Genomic DNA, 17,373 nt, shown 5'->3' on the forward strand with positions numbered 1-17,373 from the left:
CTCCCACTTCATGCCAAGTGCTGTGGGGGCTACACATTTGGACCAATGCTTTGTGCAAGGAAATTCAAGGACCAACCTGCACTCTTTGCATAGAGAGGCCAGCCGGTGGTAACAAGTGCACTGGCCTCTTCACAGGCACTTTCACAGCTAAGACACTGTGGATCCTCCCAGCAAGTCTGTGACCTGATGCTCAGAGAGGGGAGAGCTCTGCTCTGCTCTGCTCTGACCCCAGCGCTCACGCAGCTGGAAAGGCCAGGATTACTACACCTATTTTCCAATGACAGAAAGAGATGCAGAGAGAAATGGCCACTTGATTTTTCTGAAGTCACACTGTGTGCCAGTGTAGAGAAAACAAGACAGCAAAATTCCACCCGAAGAGAAACGGATCTCGAGACGGACAAGTGTCGGAAAATAAAGATTGGGGGGCATTTTAAGATGGGGCATGAATTCCAGCTCCCAGTGGAATTCTGCGAGTGGGTGGGTCTGAGATTGCCCAGTGCATGATCTGAAGTCACCGGAATAGACACTGATGGAGACATGTGATGATCCAGACAGCACCATAGTCCTGCGAGAGAGGTATTAGCACTGGCATTTTTCAGGTGAGAAGGTTGAATCCTAGGCCACAAACTAGGCAGGCTCAGGACTAGAACTGGAGCTCCGATCCCAATCCCGGGGACCTGTGGAGCTTCTGACCCCCAGGGCGGGGACCAGCGGGTCTGGGGGCTCCCGGGGCTGCTCAGGCGGCCTGGCAGAGGATGTGGGGTTGGGGGACAGGGGAAGGGGCCTGGGGAGGCAGGGTCCAGGCGCTGAGGCTGAAGTGCTGCCCGGAATGCGACCCAGCCCGCCCCCTTTTCACCGCGGCGGCATCCCTGACAGACACCCTTGTCCTCTTCCCGTGCCGGCCTTCGCAGCACAATAAATAAAGCCTGGGAGTAACGTGACCGGAGCCAGGCAGTAAATGATGGCACTGTCAGCTGTACACGACTGTTGAAACAAACACAGACTGTAATCATCGTGCTGTACGGGGAGAAAGACATTTGGCAAATGAGATTCCATTTTCACATTGGTTTGTGCTGAGCATATAAATTTCCTGCGGGCCGGCCGGCGCGGGACGGGTAATTGATTGCCTGCATTATAATAAACAAGCCGTGACAGGTGATCATTCATCATATTCCGCTGAACGTTCCAGCACGCGGGCCGGAGAGGGGAGGCGCGAGCTCGCGCGGGGAGAAGAGAGGAGGAGCCGGGGTGGGGGTGCGGGGTGGGGGGGCTGGGGGGGTTAGGGGGGGACCGAGTATTCCCGACAGACGGAAAGCGGAGGAGCGCGGGGGAGGGAATCCGCAGAGCGGGCTCGGAAAGTGAAAGCAATTACTATAATTCTTTTGATTATCTAATTTGTTCTTTCTGGTCTTCGTTACGTGACCCTCCCCACCCCGCTCCAGCCTAGGCGGCCCCCTCGGGGGCTGGGGGGCCCCGAGAACGCTCCTCCCAGGGCTGGGGAGAGGCGAGTGGGGGAGGGGCTCGCTGTAACCGGAGTCGACACGTTCGGAAAACCTTGGAGGAGCGTGCATGTGTGTGCATGTGTGTGCATGTGTGTGCGTGTGCGTGTGTGTGTGTGCACGCGCCCGCGCGCGTGCAGGAGTGTGTGCGCGCGCGCGCGGGTTGTGCAAGACTTTGCTTTGGCATTGCGATGTCTCCAATCAGATCGATAGGAAGCAATCTCTTTAAATAAAAAAAAAAAGGTAAAGGGTGTTTAAAACACGAATGAAAAGTTCCTTTTATCGGAGAAAAGGACAGACGCCGAGTGGGCGCGCGGCCGGGGCCGGCGCTCCTCGCCCCCTGGCCGCGCCGGGCTGCCCTGGGCCGGGCCGGGCCGGAGCCGGCGCCCTTGGGAACCGCTCCCCTGAGGCGCCTCCGCCCAGCCGGGCGCGGGGCGGGAGCACCCCGGCGGATGCAGGACAGAAAGACAAACGAGGAGCTCCGCAGCCAGCGCGCGCGTTGGATAAATACTTACATTGTGCAAAATCCAAGGCTCCCAACCGGGGGGTGAGTAAAGAGGGGGCCGGGGAAGGCCTCGGCACAGGCGAGTCTCCCCGTGCCCACCCTGCCCAGTTCCAGCCCTCCCAGGCCCACCTGGCGGGACCCTCGCGCCCTCCCAGGTACTGAGCTGAGCGCAGGTGCGAGCCTGCAGCACCGGGCGGGCGCCGGGGGCGGGGCCTGCGCCGGGGCGGGGCTGGGCGGGGCTTGGTCGGGGCGGGGTCCGCGCGGGGGGCGGGGCAGGTGCAGACGACAGTGACGCGAGGGGGGCTTAACTTCTCTCCACTGACCTGGCACTGCTTTCTGGAGCTCTCTGCCTTCCTAACCTTAACAGCCTAGTACCTTCGAGATTACTGCAAGAGCGCCTCTTTTGGAGAGTGTGTTCGAGGGGCCACCTTCTAAGGGCAGGAAGATGCACCCCAATAGTGTGGAGTACGTCTCGGGGTTATCTATGTTGTCTTGGAAAGATAAACCCTTCATCTGAGTCCCCAGGAATCCCGGGAGAGAGCCAGGCAGGAGTTGTCCTTAAATGCTTCTCTCTTCTGACCTCCACACAGCAGCCTCTGAAGTAGGCCAGAGGGTCCCTATTTTACAGGGAAAGAAACTGAGGCACAAAGTTCCACGCCCGAGATCCCACAGAAGAAAAAGAATAAAAACTTGAAACCTGGGGTCTTCTTCCAGGGTGTTTTCCAGCAGCGCTATGGGGACAGGTGCTGTCTTCCTCCAAGGCCCCAAAGTGATATGTGTGCAAATGTTTAGGAAGCTCAGAGTGATTGTGTCGCCAGTCCCTCAGCAAGGCCCCTTGCCTTTCCCTGCTGCCTGTGGCTCAGCTGTGCTATTTTTCTCAAAACCGCTGTGCGCCTGGTCCAAGTCACTTCTTTCCCCTGGACCTTGATTCCGGCTCCCTCAGTGGTGCATCTCCTAACACCGGTGCCCACATCCACCCAGCCCCCACCAACTGTTGCTGGGATGACCTGTTCGTTGTTCTCAGCACGAAAATCCCGGCCATGCCCTTTGTGAGTTGTCTCGGCCTGCCTCCCTAGCCCCATCTTTTATTATTACTATTAGCAGTAGTCGTCATCGTCATCATCATCGTTGTCCTCGTAAAATCCACATAACAAAATCAACCGTTTCAAGTGTGCCACTCAATGGCATTAAGTAGATTCGCGCCATTTCGCAACCATCACTACTGTCAAATCCAGAACTTTTTCATCAATCGGGAGCGCCTTTCCCCTTAGGGGTCACTTCCCATTCCCCAGACTCCTCCTTTCAGTTGCTATTGATTTGTCATTTCTAGATATTTCACATAAATGGAATCCTCCAAGGTGTGGTCTCTTATGACTTTTGTCACTTAACATAACATTTTCAAAATTCAGCCGTGCTGTAGCATGTTGTAGCATGTACATATTCCATTCCTTTTGATGGCTGAGTAATACTCCATTGTCTGGTGATCCCACCTTTTGTTTATCAATATGAACACTTGGGTTGTTTCCAGCTTTGGGCTGGAATTGTGAATAGTGACTCCATGAACATTCGTGTACAAGATTTTGTTTGAATATCTGGTTCTGATCTTTATTTAATTTTTTAATTTTTTTTATTTTAACATTTATCAATTTTTTTACATTTTTAAGACAATATTTCCTTCCCCCCACCCCCTCAGATTGAGTCCCCATAGAGTTTCCCTCTCCCTGCTCCTCCCCTGCGGTGGTTCTGATCTTTAAGGCATATACTTAGGAGTGACATTGCTGGGTCCTATAGTCATTTTATATTTCACTTGTTGAGGAACCACTTTCCCACAGTGACTGTGCCATCTTATGTCCTCACTAGTGAGCATGAAGATCTCAATGTTTCCATATTCTTGGAATATAGAAAATATTTGTTACTTTCCTGTAGGTGTGTGCACATGTGTGTGCACGTGTGCTAATTATTATGGACATCTCAGTGGATGTGTGTAGCTCCATCTTTTTAGTTCTTTCCTTGTTTAATCTCACTACTGTGGACTTTCACATCCTCGAGTGTCCCACTTTCTCTTAAAAGGGGCCTTTGCTTATGCAGTGACTTCAGTCAAGGCTAGACCAGATACCGTGACCCCAAATGGGTTGTAAGTTTGCATTTCCTGGTGTGATTACTGGTTAATGTCTATCTTTTTAACTTGACTACAGCCTCCCCCCAGGCAGGGACAGTTCTGCTTTTGCTGTCCACTGCATCCCCAGCACTCAGCACCCAGGTAGATACTAGGTGCTCAATAAACATTGGGTGAAAGGCTGAATGAACGATGCAGGAGACCCCAGTTTGGGTCCTATAGCCTTATGAATTTCCTTTTTCTTGTTTTCATTGTTCAGTGGGGTTAGCAGCCTAGCTCAATAAACTAGGAACTGAAAAGCCTGCTTCAGCCATAAAGAATGTGGAGCTGGGCCTCCCTGGTGGTACAGGGGTTAAAGTCTCAGCACTATCAAGCTATCCACAGCCACTGCTGCCTGAGTTCCATCCCCAGCCAGGGAGCTGACCCACATGGCTCAGCAGACCTCTCCTGTCTCTCCCGCTGCTCCCCTCAGCAGTGTATGGCAGTGGATCCTCCTGTTTGGCTCCCCACTGTATCTCTGGTGCACCCTCTCACCCCCTGCACCTCTGGCCTACACCCCATTCTTGTATGCATAAATAAATAAAAATGAAATCTTTTTTAAAAAAAGAATTTGGAGCTGATGGGGTTCTGGCTGCAAAATTCAGGCTCACTAATGTCTCCCTCCGGAGTCACAGTGGTCCTGGGACAGGATTCCGAGTCTTGCGTGGGAGCTGTGTCGTTCTGCCCTGCAGGGCTGCCGAAGGTTTAGGAACTTGAAATATATTTGCTTGGTATAAACACGACCTCAGCACGACAGGGTGATCCCTGTGTTTGCCAAGCCATTAATTTTTATGTAATAACAGCAGCCACAACAAACTGCATTTCCCCTCATTCTGAGTTGTTCTTAAGGTCAGATCTGTGGGATTGTGTGAGACAAAAACCTTATAAACTAGCACGGAGTGGTGAGTTCTCTGTGTTTACGGCTCTGCTCCTACACGCAGCTCCCAAGAGCTGAAATAGAGGATTAAAAATTCATGCAGCTACTTTCTTCCAAAGAACTCCAAATGCTTCCAGTGATCTTTATCCTGCAAAGTCATTAGCAGTTGGATATCACCATACCCATCTCTGAGACAGGGAAACAGAGGCCCAGAGATATGAAGCGTTTGCCCAGGCCTCCCTGATAAGGTGGTGGCAGCAGGCTTGGGCAAAGAGCCCCCACCCACCTATCTCTCTAGCCCAAGCCCTCTCCATTAGCTTGATTAGGACAATTGATTTATTCATTCTTAGTGGTTGAGAGGGGGGAAAAAAAAACAACATGCCATTTGTGTGATATAAATATCTCTGGAAAAAGCTAAAAAACATTGTGTCATACATATTTTCTTAATACCACAGTCAATCACACATGTCCAATTGCACAGTTCCATCAATGAGGAGGGGGTGGGGGTTGAGTTAGGGGACACTCAGGGGACACTCAGGTCTGGCTAAAGTGTTTTGTTGTTTTTTTTTTCTTTTAGTGTATGGCCGTTTGAGAATCTTCTAGAAGTCTCAGAAGCTTGCTTGGTGTTGGGCCAGGACATTTGCAGACAGGGAAGCAAGGGTGCTGGGATGCCTGTTAAACTGGCCAATTCCCAACGAAAAAGATGGGGGTTGTCACTTTCTCACTCAATGTGCTCCCTGTGCTCATAAAGGATTTGGATCTCAATGTGGTTCCTCCCCTCCCACCCCCATCATCAAAAAGCCTTTAATCCCAGTGATTCTACTGTTAGGAATTTAGCCCAAGGAAATAATTAAAGACATGTAAAAAGATTTAGTGACAGGATGTTCCTCACAACAAGTAGACGATGGTAAAAGATTAGAAGCAACCTCCACAGCCAACCAACCACAGACAATTGATAAGTAAATTATCTGGTTCATCTTGTAAAACCTGGCTTAGATTTAAAAAGAAAAAAGACTGGAAGAAAATAATCCAAGATGTTTAGAGTTTGTCTCTGGTTGTGGAAATATGGAAATATTTTTTCTCTTTTCTGTTAATGTCTCATTTGGGGATGGTCTGTCCAGAGTCAAGTTAAATTTGGTTGATGCTAATAGAAATTTTATGAAACCACCAATATTTAGGATATAAATGGAACAGGAAGGGCATTATGGAAAGGTCTAGGGGCAAATCAGGGTTGGAGAGGAGAGTGACCTTAGCAGAGAGGGAGAGTCCAGTGCTGAGAGCTGAGAAATAAGGTGGATTTGTGGTTGGGAAAAAGAAAACACTGGCTGTGACTGGCCATTGGTAACCACCGTAGATTCCTGAACAAGAGAAGACATGGGCAGTTCCAAGGCAGACCAGGGAGAGACAGTCCAAGAAGGGAATGGACTGGGGGTGAGGCTGGTGGACTCAGAATTTTTTTATGAATCGATCAGATTTCATTGACTTTGGGGGTAAAAGTTTTTTGAGGCTCACAGAATGCTAAAGAAGTCTTGAGATTGCTTTCCTGTGATAGAGAGGGCGACCAGAGCGCAATGAGTTAAAGCGTTCCTAGACACACAACAAGATCATGGCCAAGGTGATAGCCAACAGTCCTGTCTCCTATCTCTAGTCCTGGCCCACCTCTCTGCTGCCTGGGACCTGATTTTTGATATGTAAAACACATATACAACCTTCTAGAGAACTGAAGACATTGGTCTGCTTCCTGGAGTCCCCCATAAAACACCATCTATTTATTTGTCTGACCATACATCTACCCTCCCATCCACCATCCATCCATCCATCCATAGATCTACCCACCCATCCATCCACCATCCATCCATCCATCCATCCACCCATCCATCCACCATCCATCCATCTATCCATCCACCCACCCATCCACCATCCATCCATCCATCCATCCACCCATCCACCATCCATCCACCCACCCATCCACCATCCATCCATCCATCCATCCACCCATCCACCATCCATCCACCCATCCATCCACCATCCATCCATCCACCCACCCATCCACCATCCATCCATCCATCCATCCACCCATCCATCCACCATCCATCCATCCACCCTCCATCCACCATCCATCCATCCATCCATCCATCCATCCATCCATCCATAGATCTACCCACCCATCCATCCACCATCCATCCATCAATCCATCCATCCACCCATCCATCCACCCACCCATCCACCATCCATCCATCCATCCACCCACCCATCCACCATCCATCCATCCATCCACCCACCCATCCACCATCCATCCATCCATCCATCCATCCACCCATCCACCATCCATCCATCCACCCACCCATCCACTATCCATCCATCCATACATCTACCCACCCATCCACCATCCACCCATCCATACATCTACCCACCCACCCATCCATCCACCATCCATCCACTACCCACCCACCCATCCACCATCCTATTTGGAGACCACATGCTAAGAGTTAAATTTGGGGTGGAGGGGAGAGATGATGGCACCTAGTAGGTGCTCGACAAGTATTTGCAGAAGGTATAAAGGGAGAGAGAGAAAGCGGGAAGAGTTCCTGCCCTCAAATGGCTCAAGATCTAATTAGGGAAATAGATGCAACTTCAATGGGGGATGACAGCCAGACTTTCACAGAGATGTCAACTCATGTTCTGCAGGCCCAGGCAAGACACATACCAGAACCAAACCCGAAAGAGTCGACTTCCAACTTCTTTTGTTGAAAGTGCTTCATTCAAATAACATTGAGAGAGCTCCCACAATGGCCCAGAGAGGGGGTTACAATTTCCACTATTTCCTCACAGATTACACATTAAACCCAAGAGGGGCAGGAGGATGGATGTGTCAGGAGAACCGGAGGTGTCAGCAGGCACCCAGAAAGGACAGCTGGTGCTGGCTTCTTTGAATAAGCTCCACATCCTTTTCAAAGTTCACTTTGTTTCATTTCCTTTTCGCACAGGGGTCCTGGGGTCCAGCTCTGGTCTCTGAGCAGGAGGGCCAAGCCTAAGCCACAGCCAGCCCCTCCCAGCAGCCCCGCCCATCCCCATTTCCCTTTTCCAGTTATTCAGGCTTCGCAGGCCATTGCAGCCTCGAGTTGCCAAGTGAACATAAATCAAGAGGCCTCAGCTCCCGGCTCTTGGAGAAACACCCAGAGACTTTGCAGAGCCTCGGGGAGGGGGGCATGAGGAAGGAAGGAAGAAAGAGGCGTAAGGAGAAAGTGACATGTGGTTCCTTTAATCGCCCTGCGGAAGGAGAGAAGAGGACGTTCACACAGAGCCCCCCCAGCCCCACCGAGAAGCCAGCTCTGGGCCCCACTGTTTAAGTAACTGCTGTTGGCATCACCCGGGTTTGTCTTGGCCCAAACCTGTCCTGGGAAACAGGAGAAGCTCACGCTCTTGGAATTCGCTCCCCTAACGATTCACTCAGCAACTCGGCTTTGGTGGACAATTGAAAAAAAAAAGGAAAGAAAGAATAAAAGAAAAGAAAAGCCTTTGAACCAAGGACTGGGTGTGCCTCTCTAACTCCTTGGCACGGGCTGGCCTGGTGGTGGAGGGCGAGAGATGAATTTTCCAAGAGACCCCACGGGAGACTCTCCCAGGGGTGAATGGCCATTTTCTAGAGGAGAAGATCGAGTGACCCAGAGCAGCCGTGATCTAGAAAGGCTGAAGGCGAATGCTATCTGCTGCGTTCCGAGGGCTTGGGAGCTGGGCGCCAGCCAAACGAGAGAGCGAGCTGGTGCTTGAACAGTTGTCTTCAACTGAATGCTTCCATACGCTGGCTTTTCACCAGAACTTTCCATTCCTTATCTCACTGGGTCCTCCAGCAACCAGCTAGGGTGTGTCCTCCGGTCCCCCTGGATAGGGAAGCCAGCTGAGTACTGACCTGCCCAAGGACGCATTTGGCTAATGCCCAGCTTCAAAGTGGGGGCCGTCCAATATCAGCCTGGTTTTCTTTGACTCCCCCACCATGTTCTTGACCACTCTACACGCCCCCCCCCCCGCTTCTATTTATTGCTGGACCCCCAAATGTCATCCCTGTACTCTCCCTGATGACATGGAAAGACCGAGGCATTCATTCAGCCGGTGACCCCAGGAGTATGCTCTCTGACCCTGTTACTGAGGCCTCCAGCACCCCTGGGTGCTCATGTCAAAAGCCATTTAAGGGCCTCCCTGGTGGTGCAAGAGGTTAAGTCGCAGCACTATGAAGCTATGCACAGCCACTGCTGCATGAGTTCTATCCCCAGCCAGGGAGCTAACCACGTGGTGCAGCAGATGTGTGTAGCTGTCACACTCGCTGCTCCCCTCAGCAGTGTGTTTCGGTAGATCTGCCTGTTCTGCTCCCCACTCTGTCTCTGGTCAATCCTTTCACCGCCCCTCAACCCCCCACACACCTCTGGCCTACACCCCAGCTCTTGTATGCGTAGATAAATAAATCTTTAGGAACAAAACAAAAGCCATTTGATCAATAAGGGTCCTGGCCCTGTATCCTCAGACCCCCTGAGGGTGTACAGGTAGAACTCAGGGTCCAGTGAATTTGGCTGGCGGAAAATATTTATTTATTTACTACCTATTTATCATCTGTTTCACTAACCTCTCATAGAGAGGTAGCCTTTTCTCTTAATAGGAATGTCAGTGACAAGCCACTGCAGTACCGGCTCACGCACACACATTCCTGTCACTAACATGTCACAATATTGTTGGGGCTCCTCACAGCTTGGAAATTACAGCAGCAGACAGACTGGCCGCTACATCTTATTACTTAATGTATAATAAAGAAGCTTGCATATTGCTATTTCACAAATTTGGTTTTTCATACTTTGACATCGGTGTTACTCCATATTGGTTTCCTCTGCCATCCTAGGTGCACAGGCGAGGCCCCCGGGGAGGGGCTGTGTTGAGCTCATGGCAGAAAACCCTATTGGTGTGGGTCTGTCTGCCCCTTTTGGTGCCTCTCTGAAAACCCCATGCCTGCACTATCTCCCCGGAGAAAGCACTATCTCACTTTTATGGTGCTCTGTGGAGGGGAGGGTGGGTGGAAGAAGAACTGGACACTCAGGCCCCATGGCCTCCTGCCCCATCATGCCCAGTGGTGTGGTCAGTCCCTAGAGAATGTCTGCCTTGTCTCACCAGGACGGCCTCACTTCTCCCTAGCTTACACACTTGCTCAGAAGATGCCCTGGTAGGGCCGGTGAGGGTCTGGAACAGCCTTTGAAAATATTGGGCCTCCCCGGTGGCGCAGCGGTTGAGCGCTGGGTTGCGAAGCTGCCCGCAGCTTCTGCAGCACCAGTTCGATCCCCGGCTGCTCCCCGGCCACAGAGAAGGGTCCCACATGGCGCGTAGACCACTCCTGCCGCCCGCTGCTCCCCTCAGCAGTGTACTTCGGTCCTTCTGCCGGCTCTGCTCCCCGCTCTGGCTCTGGTGAATTCTCTCACCCTCCCGCGCTTCTGACTGTACCCAGTGCTTGTATAAATAAATAAATCTTAAAAAACAAAAACAAAAACAGATCTATTAAAAAAAAAAAAAGCATCCAATCAACTGAATTTAATTAACCTGCTGTTCTAGAAGCCAGCAGCATTTTCCTAAGAAAGCAAGACAACTTCGAAAAGTCTCCTGACACTTTCTTGTGGCCATTTCCTGTTCTTCAGACCGTGTCATAAAACTGTCTACAGGCTGGTTTTCTTTTGAAGATGGATCTGGTTGGCAAGACATTTTTTTTTTTAAGCCAGCACCATTGTCTCATCTTTTGAAACTTAGGAGCACTGGAACCTTCCCACCTTGCTCTGCATTTGCTTTGTTTCCCCAAATTTGGTTCCTCAAATGGCCCAGGGGCCGCCATCTTGAATAGTCATGTCCCCACCAGCTCACGCCTGGGGCAGCATCATACTCGTGAGCCAAATGTTGATCATGGTACCACGCTGAGGAGGGCAAAGCGGTGGCTGAGGGATACTCCTGCTTCCAAACGCACCTGCTGTCTTCAATAACTGAGCCCTTACGATGTGCTAGGGGCTGCAGGTCAAAATATTATTATTTTTATTCAAGACTTACTTTTATTTATTTATGCATATAAGAACTGAGGTATAAGCCAGAGGTGCAGGGGGTGAGAGGATTCACCAGAGACAGAGTGGGGAGCAGAACAGGCAGATCTACTGAAATACACTGCTGAGGGGAGCAGCGGGCGAGGGATCAAACTCATCCTGCAGTGGCTGCTGATAGATAGAGTCATAGTGTTGATGCTTCACCCCTTGCACAACGAGGGAGGCCCTGCAGGCCAAAATATTAGCCAAGACAGAATGTTCCCACCTTCAGGGCTCTTTATATGGTCAAGGGAGAGATAGAAAATAAATATGTCACCAAACAGACATAAAACAGATAAAGACTGTCATAAGGGCCAAGGAGGAAGAAACAGATGGCTGGAGAATGCAGAGGGATATTCTTAGATAAAGTCAAAGAAAATCTCTCCGAGAAAGTGACATTCAAGCTGAGACCTAAAAAGATGAGCCGAGTCAGGCGTGGGGAGAGCCAGGGAAGAATATCCCGAGGCAGCAGGAGGAATGTGGAGCATGTGCAAAGGCCCCGGGGTGCAAAAGGCTTGGGAAGGACTAGGAGCTGGCAGAGGCCAGGGCTGCTGCCGTGTGTGACCAAGGAAGAGAGCGCGGGAGGAGAGGGAGGAAGGTGCAGCCGGCCTGCTGGGCCACGGAGCACTGGACAGAGTTTGGATTTTACTAGAGGGGGCTGGGAGGGGACTGCCATTTCCAGGGGGGTGCCCGCGTGTGATTTACCTGGAGGGATGGATGCTTGGCCATCTGGCCCTTGGAAGCCTGGGCATCGACGTTTCAGCCTCCCGCCCACACCGCCCAGGACCCGCCCGCTCGCTCATGCAGCTGCCCCTTTCGCATCAACACCCACACACGAGCTTGGGAGAAACAGTTACAGGGGCCTCAGGCCAGAGCAGGCCAACTCCACGGGGGTGTCTCTCTCATCGAGGTCCCTGGGAATGGCATTCCTACAAGGTAGCGCTGGATGCCAAGGTGCCCCCTCCAGCTGTGCGCGCGGTGTCTGGTCCCGCTGGGCACTCGCCAGCTCGTGGCCGGGGCCAAGGTGGTGCTCCTCTGGGTCTCCGCCCCATGCAGCCCGGGCAGGGGGTGCGGCACCTGCCTCCCAGCATGGCTGGCAACTTTCAAACTAAGGAAGCGAAGTCGCAATACTTGACCTTGGTAAAGAAGGGGAGCAACCGGGGTCCTCATGGGCTTCAGGGACGCGTGGGCCCCCACATCTCGGGCACGGGTGTGAGTGTGCACGTGTGTCCGCCGACGCGGGTAAGTGCATTTTTCAAAGGAGAGGATCCGAAACCCTCTTCCCAGTTTTCCAGAGACCTGCGGCCCGTCAGAGGAGAAGAGAGGGGTGCTCCGGGCTGTAGGGCCCGCTGCTGGCTCTTACAGCCCTTCTCTCGCTCTGAGGTCTGGTTAGACATTCGCTTGCCTGCGGCTTTGTGCCTCCCCTGAGTCTATTTCCACGGCTGACCTGGCGTCCACAATCCCGCCCAGCGAGGCGCCTTCAGGCGGGGCCCAGTCCCCCCACCACACTCACAGGAGGCCGCCGGGGCCGGAGGCACTTTGGCCGGGGGCAGATGAACCGAGCTAACTCAGTGTTCTCGCTCCTCCCGGACACTCAGCTGCCTGAAGCCAGACTTCCCGCGCCTGCAGGCTGCCCTGGAAGAGCCAGAGCCGAAGTGGGGGTTTCGGGGGCCGTGTTGGACTCGGAACAAAGATGGGCCCGTTTGCTGGAAGAGGAGAGTGCAGAGCTAGTAACGTCCCCCAGAAGGCCGGCCTGGGCGGTTTATATGTATTATATATATCTGCGTTACACACGCATCCAGCGCAGCACCCAGCACATTCCAGGCACTTAACAAAAGCCATAAATAAATGATGGCCATTTCCAAGCCCATCCACCCACCACGCCCTCCAGGGACCCGTCTACTCACCTCTCATCCCGCTGCTTCTTAACTGGTTCCCCCACCTCTTTCTGACAAGTAATAAAATTAATGATACCTTATGTTGGTGTTGCATCTTTCTTCTGCAGAACTCCAAAGAGTCGGCTGTCATTATGTCTTCACCCTCATTTCTGGGTTAGATTAAAAAGGCAGGGGTGGGGTGCGCTAATCACCCCCACCTGCCTCACACCAAATCAATGTTATTTCAAGGAAGCCAAGACCTAGGACCCGACAGTGTTTGCCCGGATGTGTAAGTCACAGGCAGGTGGGGCTGGGAACAAGGAGCCACCCTCCAGATTGAATTTGATCTGTCCCAAGACTATTTAAATCTTTTTTGCCTGAAGGCAAAGCAGCTCTTTGTAATTCCGCTCATGTCCTTCATGACCCCTTGGTGCTTGAGGTTTCAGAAAATCCCTTGACAGGAAGATACCCACAGGGAAGAAGAGGTCTCCAATGGTGTGCTACCAGCTGTGGGGAACTTGCCTGCCACCTGCACCACAGGGATTTCCAGCCAAGTTCTGCTGGCACTCCTCTGGGGGCTGAGTTAGGGATCTGGGTGGTCTTGGGTCCACTTTGCAGCCTTGGACTTGTCTATCCTTCTCAGCTTCCAGAACAGAGTTCACGGGCAGTGAGAGGCTACAGAAGGGGAAGGAGCGTGACCCAGACCAGACAAGAGGCCTGCCTTGGCTCTGAGGAGCTGAGTAACCCAAGGAGAGAGTGGGCTGGGAGTTTCAGGTCTCAGTTACTCCATCAATTAAATGAGCTTGCTACCAGCCACCCTTGGGCCTCAGTTGCTCACAGCAGAGTAACAGATGAGAAACTACTTTGAAAAACTTAGATACTCTCTCGTGATACCAGAGCTGTGAAGTCTGTCTCAGGACAGACGCAGTTGCTCTTGAGGGTCACTTGCAGATTCCTGCAGCTGCAGGGGAAGGTGGGGCTCATCAGCCAGTCATTTTCCAGAAGAAAAGTGGGTATGGTAGGCTGAAAAATGGCCCCACCTCTCCAGGACAGCTCTGTCAAATTCCTGCAAACGGCAAATACTACCTTACTTAGGAAAAGGATCTTTGCATCTGTGTTATAATAAGATTTGAGATGAGAGAATCTGGGATAATCCACCATGTCCTAAATGCAATCACATGTGTTTCTAGAAATTACACATATAGGGAACAGACATGTGAGGATAAGGCCACGGGGCCCGGGAGGAATGGTCAGGATGATGCAGCCACCTGCTATGGAGCACCTGGAGCCACCCAGGTAGACAAGGAAGGGTTCATCCCTCCAGGCTTCAGTGGGTGCTCAGCCCTGCTGACACCCTAATTTCGACCTTCTGGTCTCCAGAACTGTGAGAGAACAAATTCCTGTTGTTTTAAGTCACCCAAGTTTGGGATAATTGGCCACTGCAGCTCTCGGAAACTAATCTGAGGTGTGCAAATTCCTATCCATGTGGATGGCCCAGCGGGTATCCCTCTGAGGGTCCCATGCCACCTGGCCTCTTTGACAGGCGAGGAAGCTGGGCCAGATGCTGCCCCAGAGCCCTCTCTGAAGTTCAGGGTCAAGGGAAGACAACAGCAAACTCCAAGCACGATGCCCCATGGGCTGCATGAAAGGAGGGGAGAACGTGCCTCTCAGGAGCCGGCCGAAGCTGGAGCTTGCAGACAGCCCGGAGATCGGCCGGCCAGCTGCTGGCCTCGGCCAAGGAGGAGCAGGTCTCAGCTGCGAACCAGGTGCCTGGGGCGCAAAGCTGCGTCCTCCCTGCCCGGGGCAGGCTCCACGCTCCAGGGCTGCCGGCACCTCCCAGCGCCATGGCCGTGGAGGAGTCCTCGGAGCAGGCCTTCCTGGAGCCCGCGCTGGTGCTCAGTGCTCGCCCGCAGTCCAGCCTGGCGGCGGTGATTCTCCTTCGCAGGGCCCCTGAGAATGGCAGCTTGTTGGGGGAACTCCAGAGATGGATTTTTAACCCAGAACAGATTTCCACAGAACTGTCAGAAACGAGCGCCTCGTAAGTCCCCCTATGAGCCAGCCGCCGAGGAGGGAAATTCCTGCTGAAATTCTGGCATCTTCCGGGTCCAGTGCCCTTGGTTTGAGTGGAGTGAGCGGGGGGAGCAGCTGCACTTGACCAGGGCCTGGCCACGCGGGATCAGGGAGCAGAGCGGCCTGAGAGGGGCCGGGGTGGGGGGAACCAGCCTTTCTTGCTGGGAGTCTTAGCTGAGCACTGACACCTCATTGTCCAGCCTGCACCAGGGGCTTCCTCCTGCTCATGGAAACACCTGTCCGCCCATCCGTCTGTCCGTCCATCTGTCCATCTGTTCTGGGCTCCCTGCAGGCCATGTCTGCTGCCACTCTGGAGGCCCGCAGGCTGGGAGGGCTCTGTCTACGCATGTTCTCAGCCTGGGCATTCTTGGCCTCTGCACTGTAAGGTACTCAGCTGCACCCCTGACCTGTGGCGTCTTCCACCCTGTCGTGGCAACACCCAAATGTCTGCAGACGTGGCCCACAGTTCCCTGCCGGGCAAGATCGCCGCTAGTCTGGATCCATTGGTCTCTACACACCTGCTTTCCCTTTTGCTGGGTGGCAGAAGCTCCCTCTGGGCACAGTGACCCCCGTGGGACCTCGGAGCTCATGATTCTCTCCTCTCACTGCTATGTCCCCTCTACTGGAAGGCAAGTAAAAATAATGTTACGATTTATTGCATGCTTTATCTTAAACCAGTCACTTCATTAAACCCTTGTTTGAAACTCGATCAATTTATTCTGTGACGAGGCACTGGAGGATGAGGAGACAGAGGCAGAGACTGTCAGTGACCGTGGTCAAGAGCACGCAGCTTTTCAGGAAGGGAGTCAGCTCGGACCACCGACCTCTTCAGCTCCATTCTGCAGGGCAACTGCAGTGACGTGCAGTATTCAGAACAGGCCCTGGAATTTTAAATTTTAAATTAGGCCACTGGTCCTAAGATGGCAGGTGATGTTATTAATGATATGACGTTACTTTTCGGATGAGGAATAGAGGACATAGTTCAGATGAGGAAACACCCAAAAAACATCCTGGGACTTGATTCCTGGTCTCCTGCATAGAATTCAAGCTTCTCCTACTGCACCCAGGATGCACCTGGACAGGACCTTTAGAGCGAGGGCTGATGATGCAAAGGCCCTTCACGTGTTCTTGCTGCTGTCAGGTCAGGGAGTTTCAAGTAGGAAACACTGTTTTACCACGTCAATCCCCCAGGAACCAGAAATGGATGTTCCACGTGGATTGCTGGGTGCTTGTGTGTACTTGGCATATTTAGTAGGGGGTGTAGCAGGTGAATTTGTCTTGTGCCATCCGGAGTCTCTTGGAAACAGCTGCTCCTTTCAAGGCTGCTGGAAACTGCTGGGAGGTGACGATGGCCAGAGCGATGACCTGCAAGTGCTTCCTGCGCCCCTTGCACACCTGCCCCCACCTCGCCTGCCATCTCACTGGACAGGTGTCACATCCTTTACCTGCATGGCCATCCTGCGGGGTAGTGATTATCTCTCAGGTTTTGCTGCTGAGAAGACAGAGGCTTGGAGAGTTTTAGGGACTCGGTTAAGATCATATGTTCATACGCGGGAGAGCTGAGAGTAGCGTGTGGGTCCTCAGACGGCCTTCATGGGTTGCCCAAGCACCCAGTCCTCCAGTCTCACCGGGAGGTGAACACAGTGTAGTAGAGATAAAAAGCAGGGTGCTCTAGTACAGGCCTGGCCCTAAAGACGACCAACCTCCTGGCTATGGGAGTCCTGTCTAGGTTCTTCATTCATTTGACACATCTTCATGAAGTACCTACTATGTGCCTGGTGCTGTGTAGGAGGCAACAGACATGAATAGGTAGACAAGTTCCCTGTGCAGTAGGCTGACTGGTGACCTGACCCCCCCCCCAAGAGGTAAGTTGTAGGGTAAGGAAAAATGTCAGGCTTTTCTGCCCTCCCGCCATAGGATAGATGATGGATCCTTGCGGTCCTGAACTCATGCCTGATGGCGGGCACCTGGAGTAGGGTGTGGGCCTAGGTAGATGGGACTCACCTGTGCTAAGACTGGGCTTTTAAGGGCGGTGTCACGGGGACACCAGCAGAAGCCGAGAAAGAAGCCAAGAATGAACGGAAGCCGAGAGAAGAAGAGAAGCAGAGAGAAGGCCAGAGAGCCCAGATAGAGTGAGGATTTGCTGGGGGCTGAGAGGCCTGCCAGCCTCCCGGCCCCCCAGCACCCCTGCCTGCTGTGTACCGGTAAATCCCAATAAAAGCCTGCAAAAGCCACTGAGGACTCTGACTCCTCCTTTACCCAGTCTGCTGGATCAGAGAACATGCACTG

General features: G+C 52.5%; 1 protein-coding gene across 2 annotated transcripts in view; it reads left to right on the top strand.

Annotated features, from left to right (window-relative positions):
• SPRING1 (SREBF pathway regulator in golgi 1) overlaps positions 1-9,832 on the top strand; it is a 157,519-nt gene extending 147,687 nt beyond the window's left edge. The window contains exon 6 of one of the 2 annotated variants that reach the window (XM_054695312.1): positions 8,024-9,832. In XM_054695312.1, the coding sequence (XP_054551287.1) occupies positions 8,024-8,052 (29 nt within the window). In that variant the 3' untranslated portion in view covers positions 8,053-9,832. Of the gene's footprint in view, positions 1-5,613; positions 6,043-8,023 lie in introns of those variants that run through there. The other variant, XM_054695313.1, reaches the window with a different exon arrangement.
• The last annotated feature ends 7,541 nt before the right edge of the window (positions 9,833-17,373 follow it).

This window comes from Talpa occidentalis, unplaced genomic scaffold (assembly GCF_014898055.3).
Source record: "Talpa occidentalis isolate TD23 unplaced genomic scaffold, MPIMG_talOcc4v2.1 talOcc4.14, whole genome shotgun sequence".
Taxonomy (NCBI): domain Eukaryota; kingdom Metazoa; phylum Chordata; class Mammalia; order Eulipotyphla; family Talpidae; genus Talpa; species Talpa occidentalis.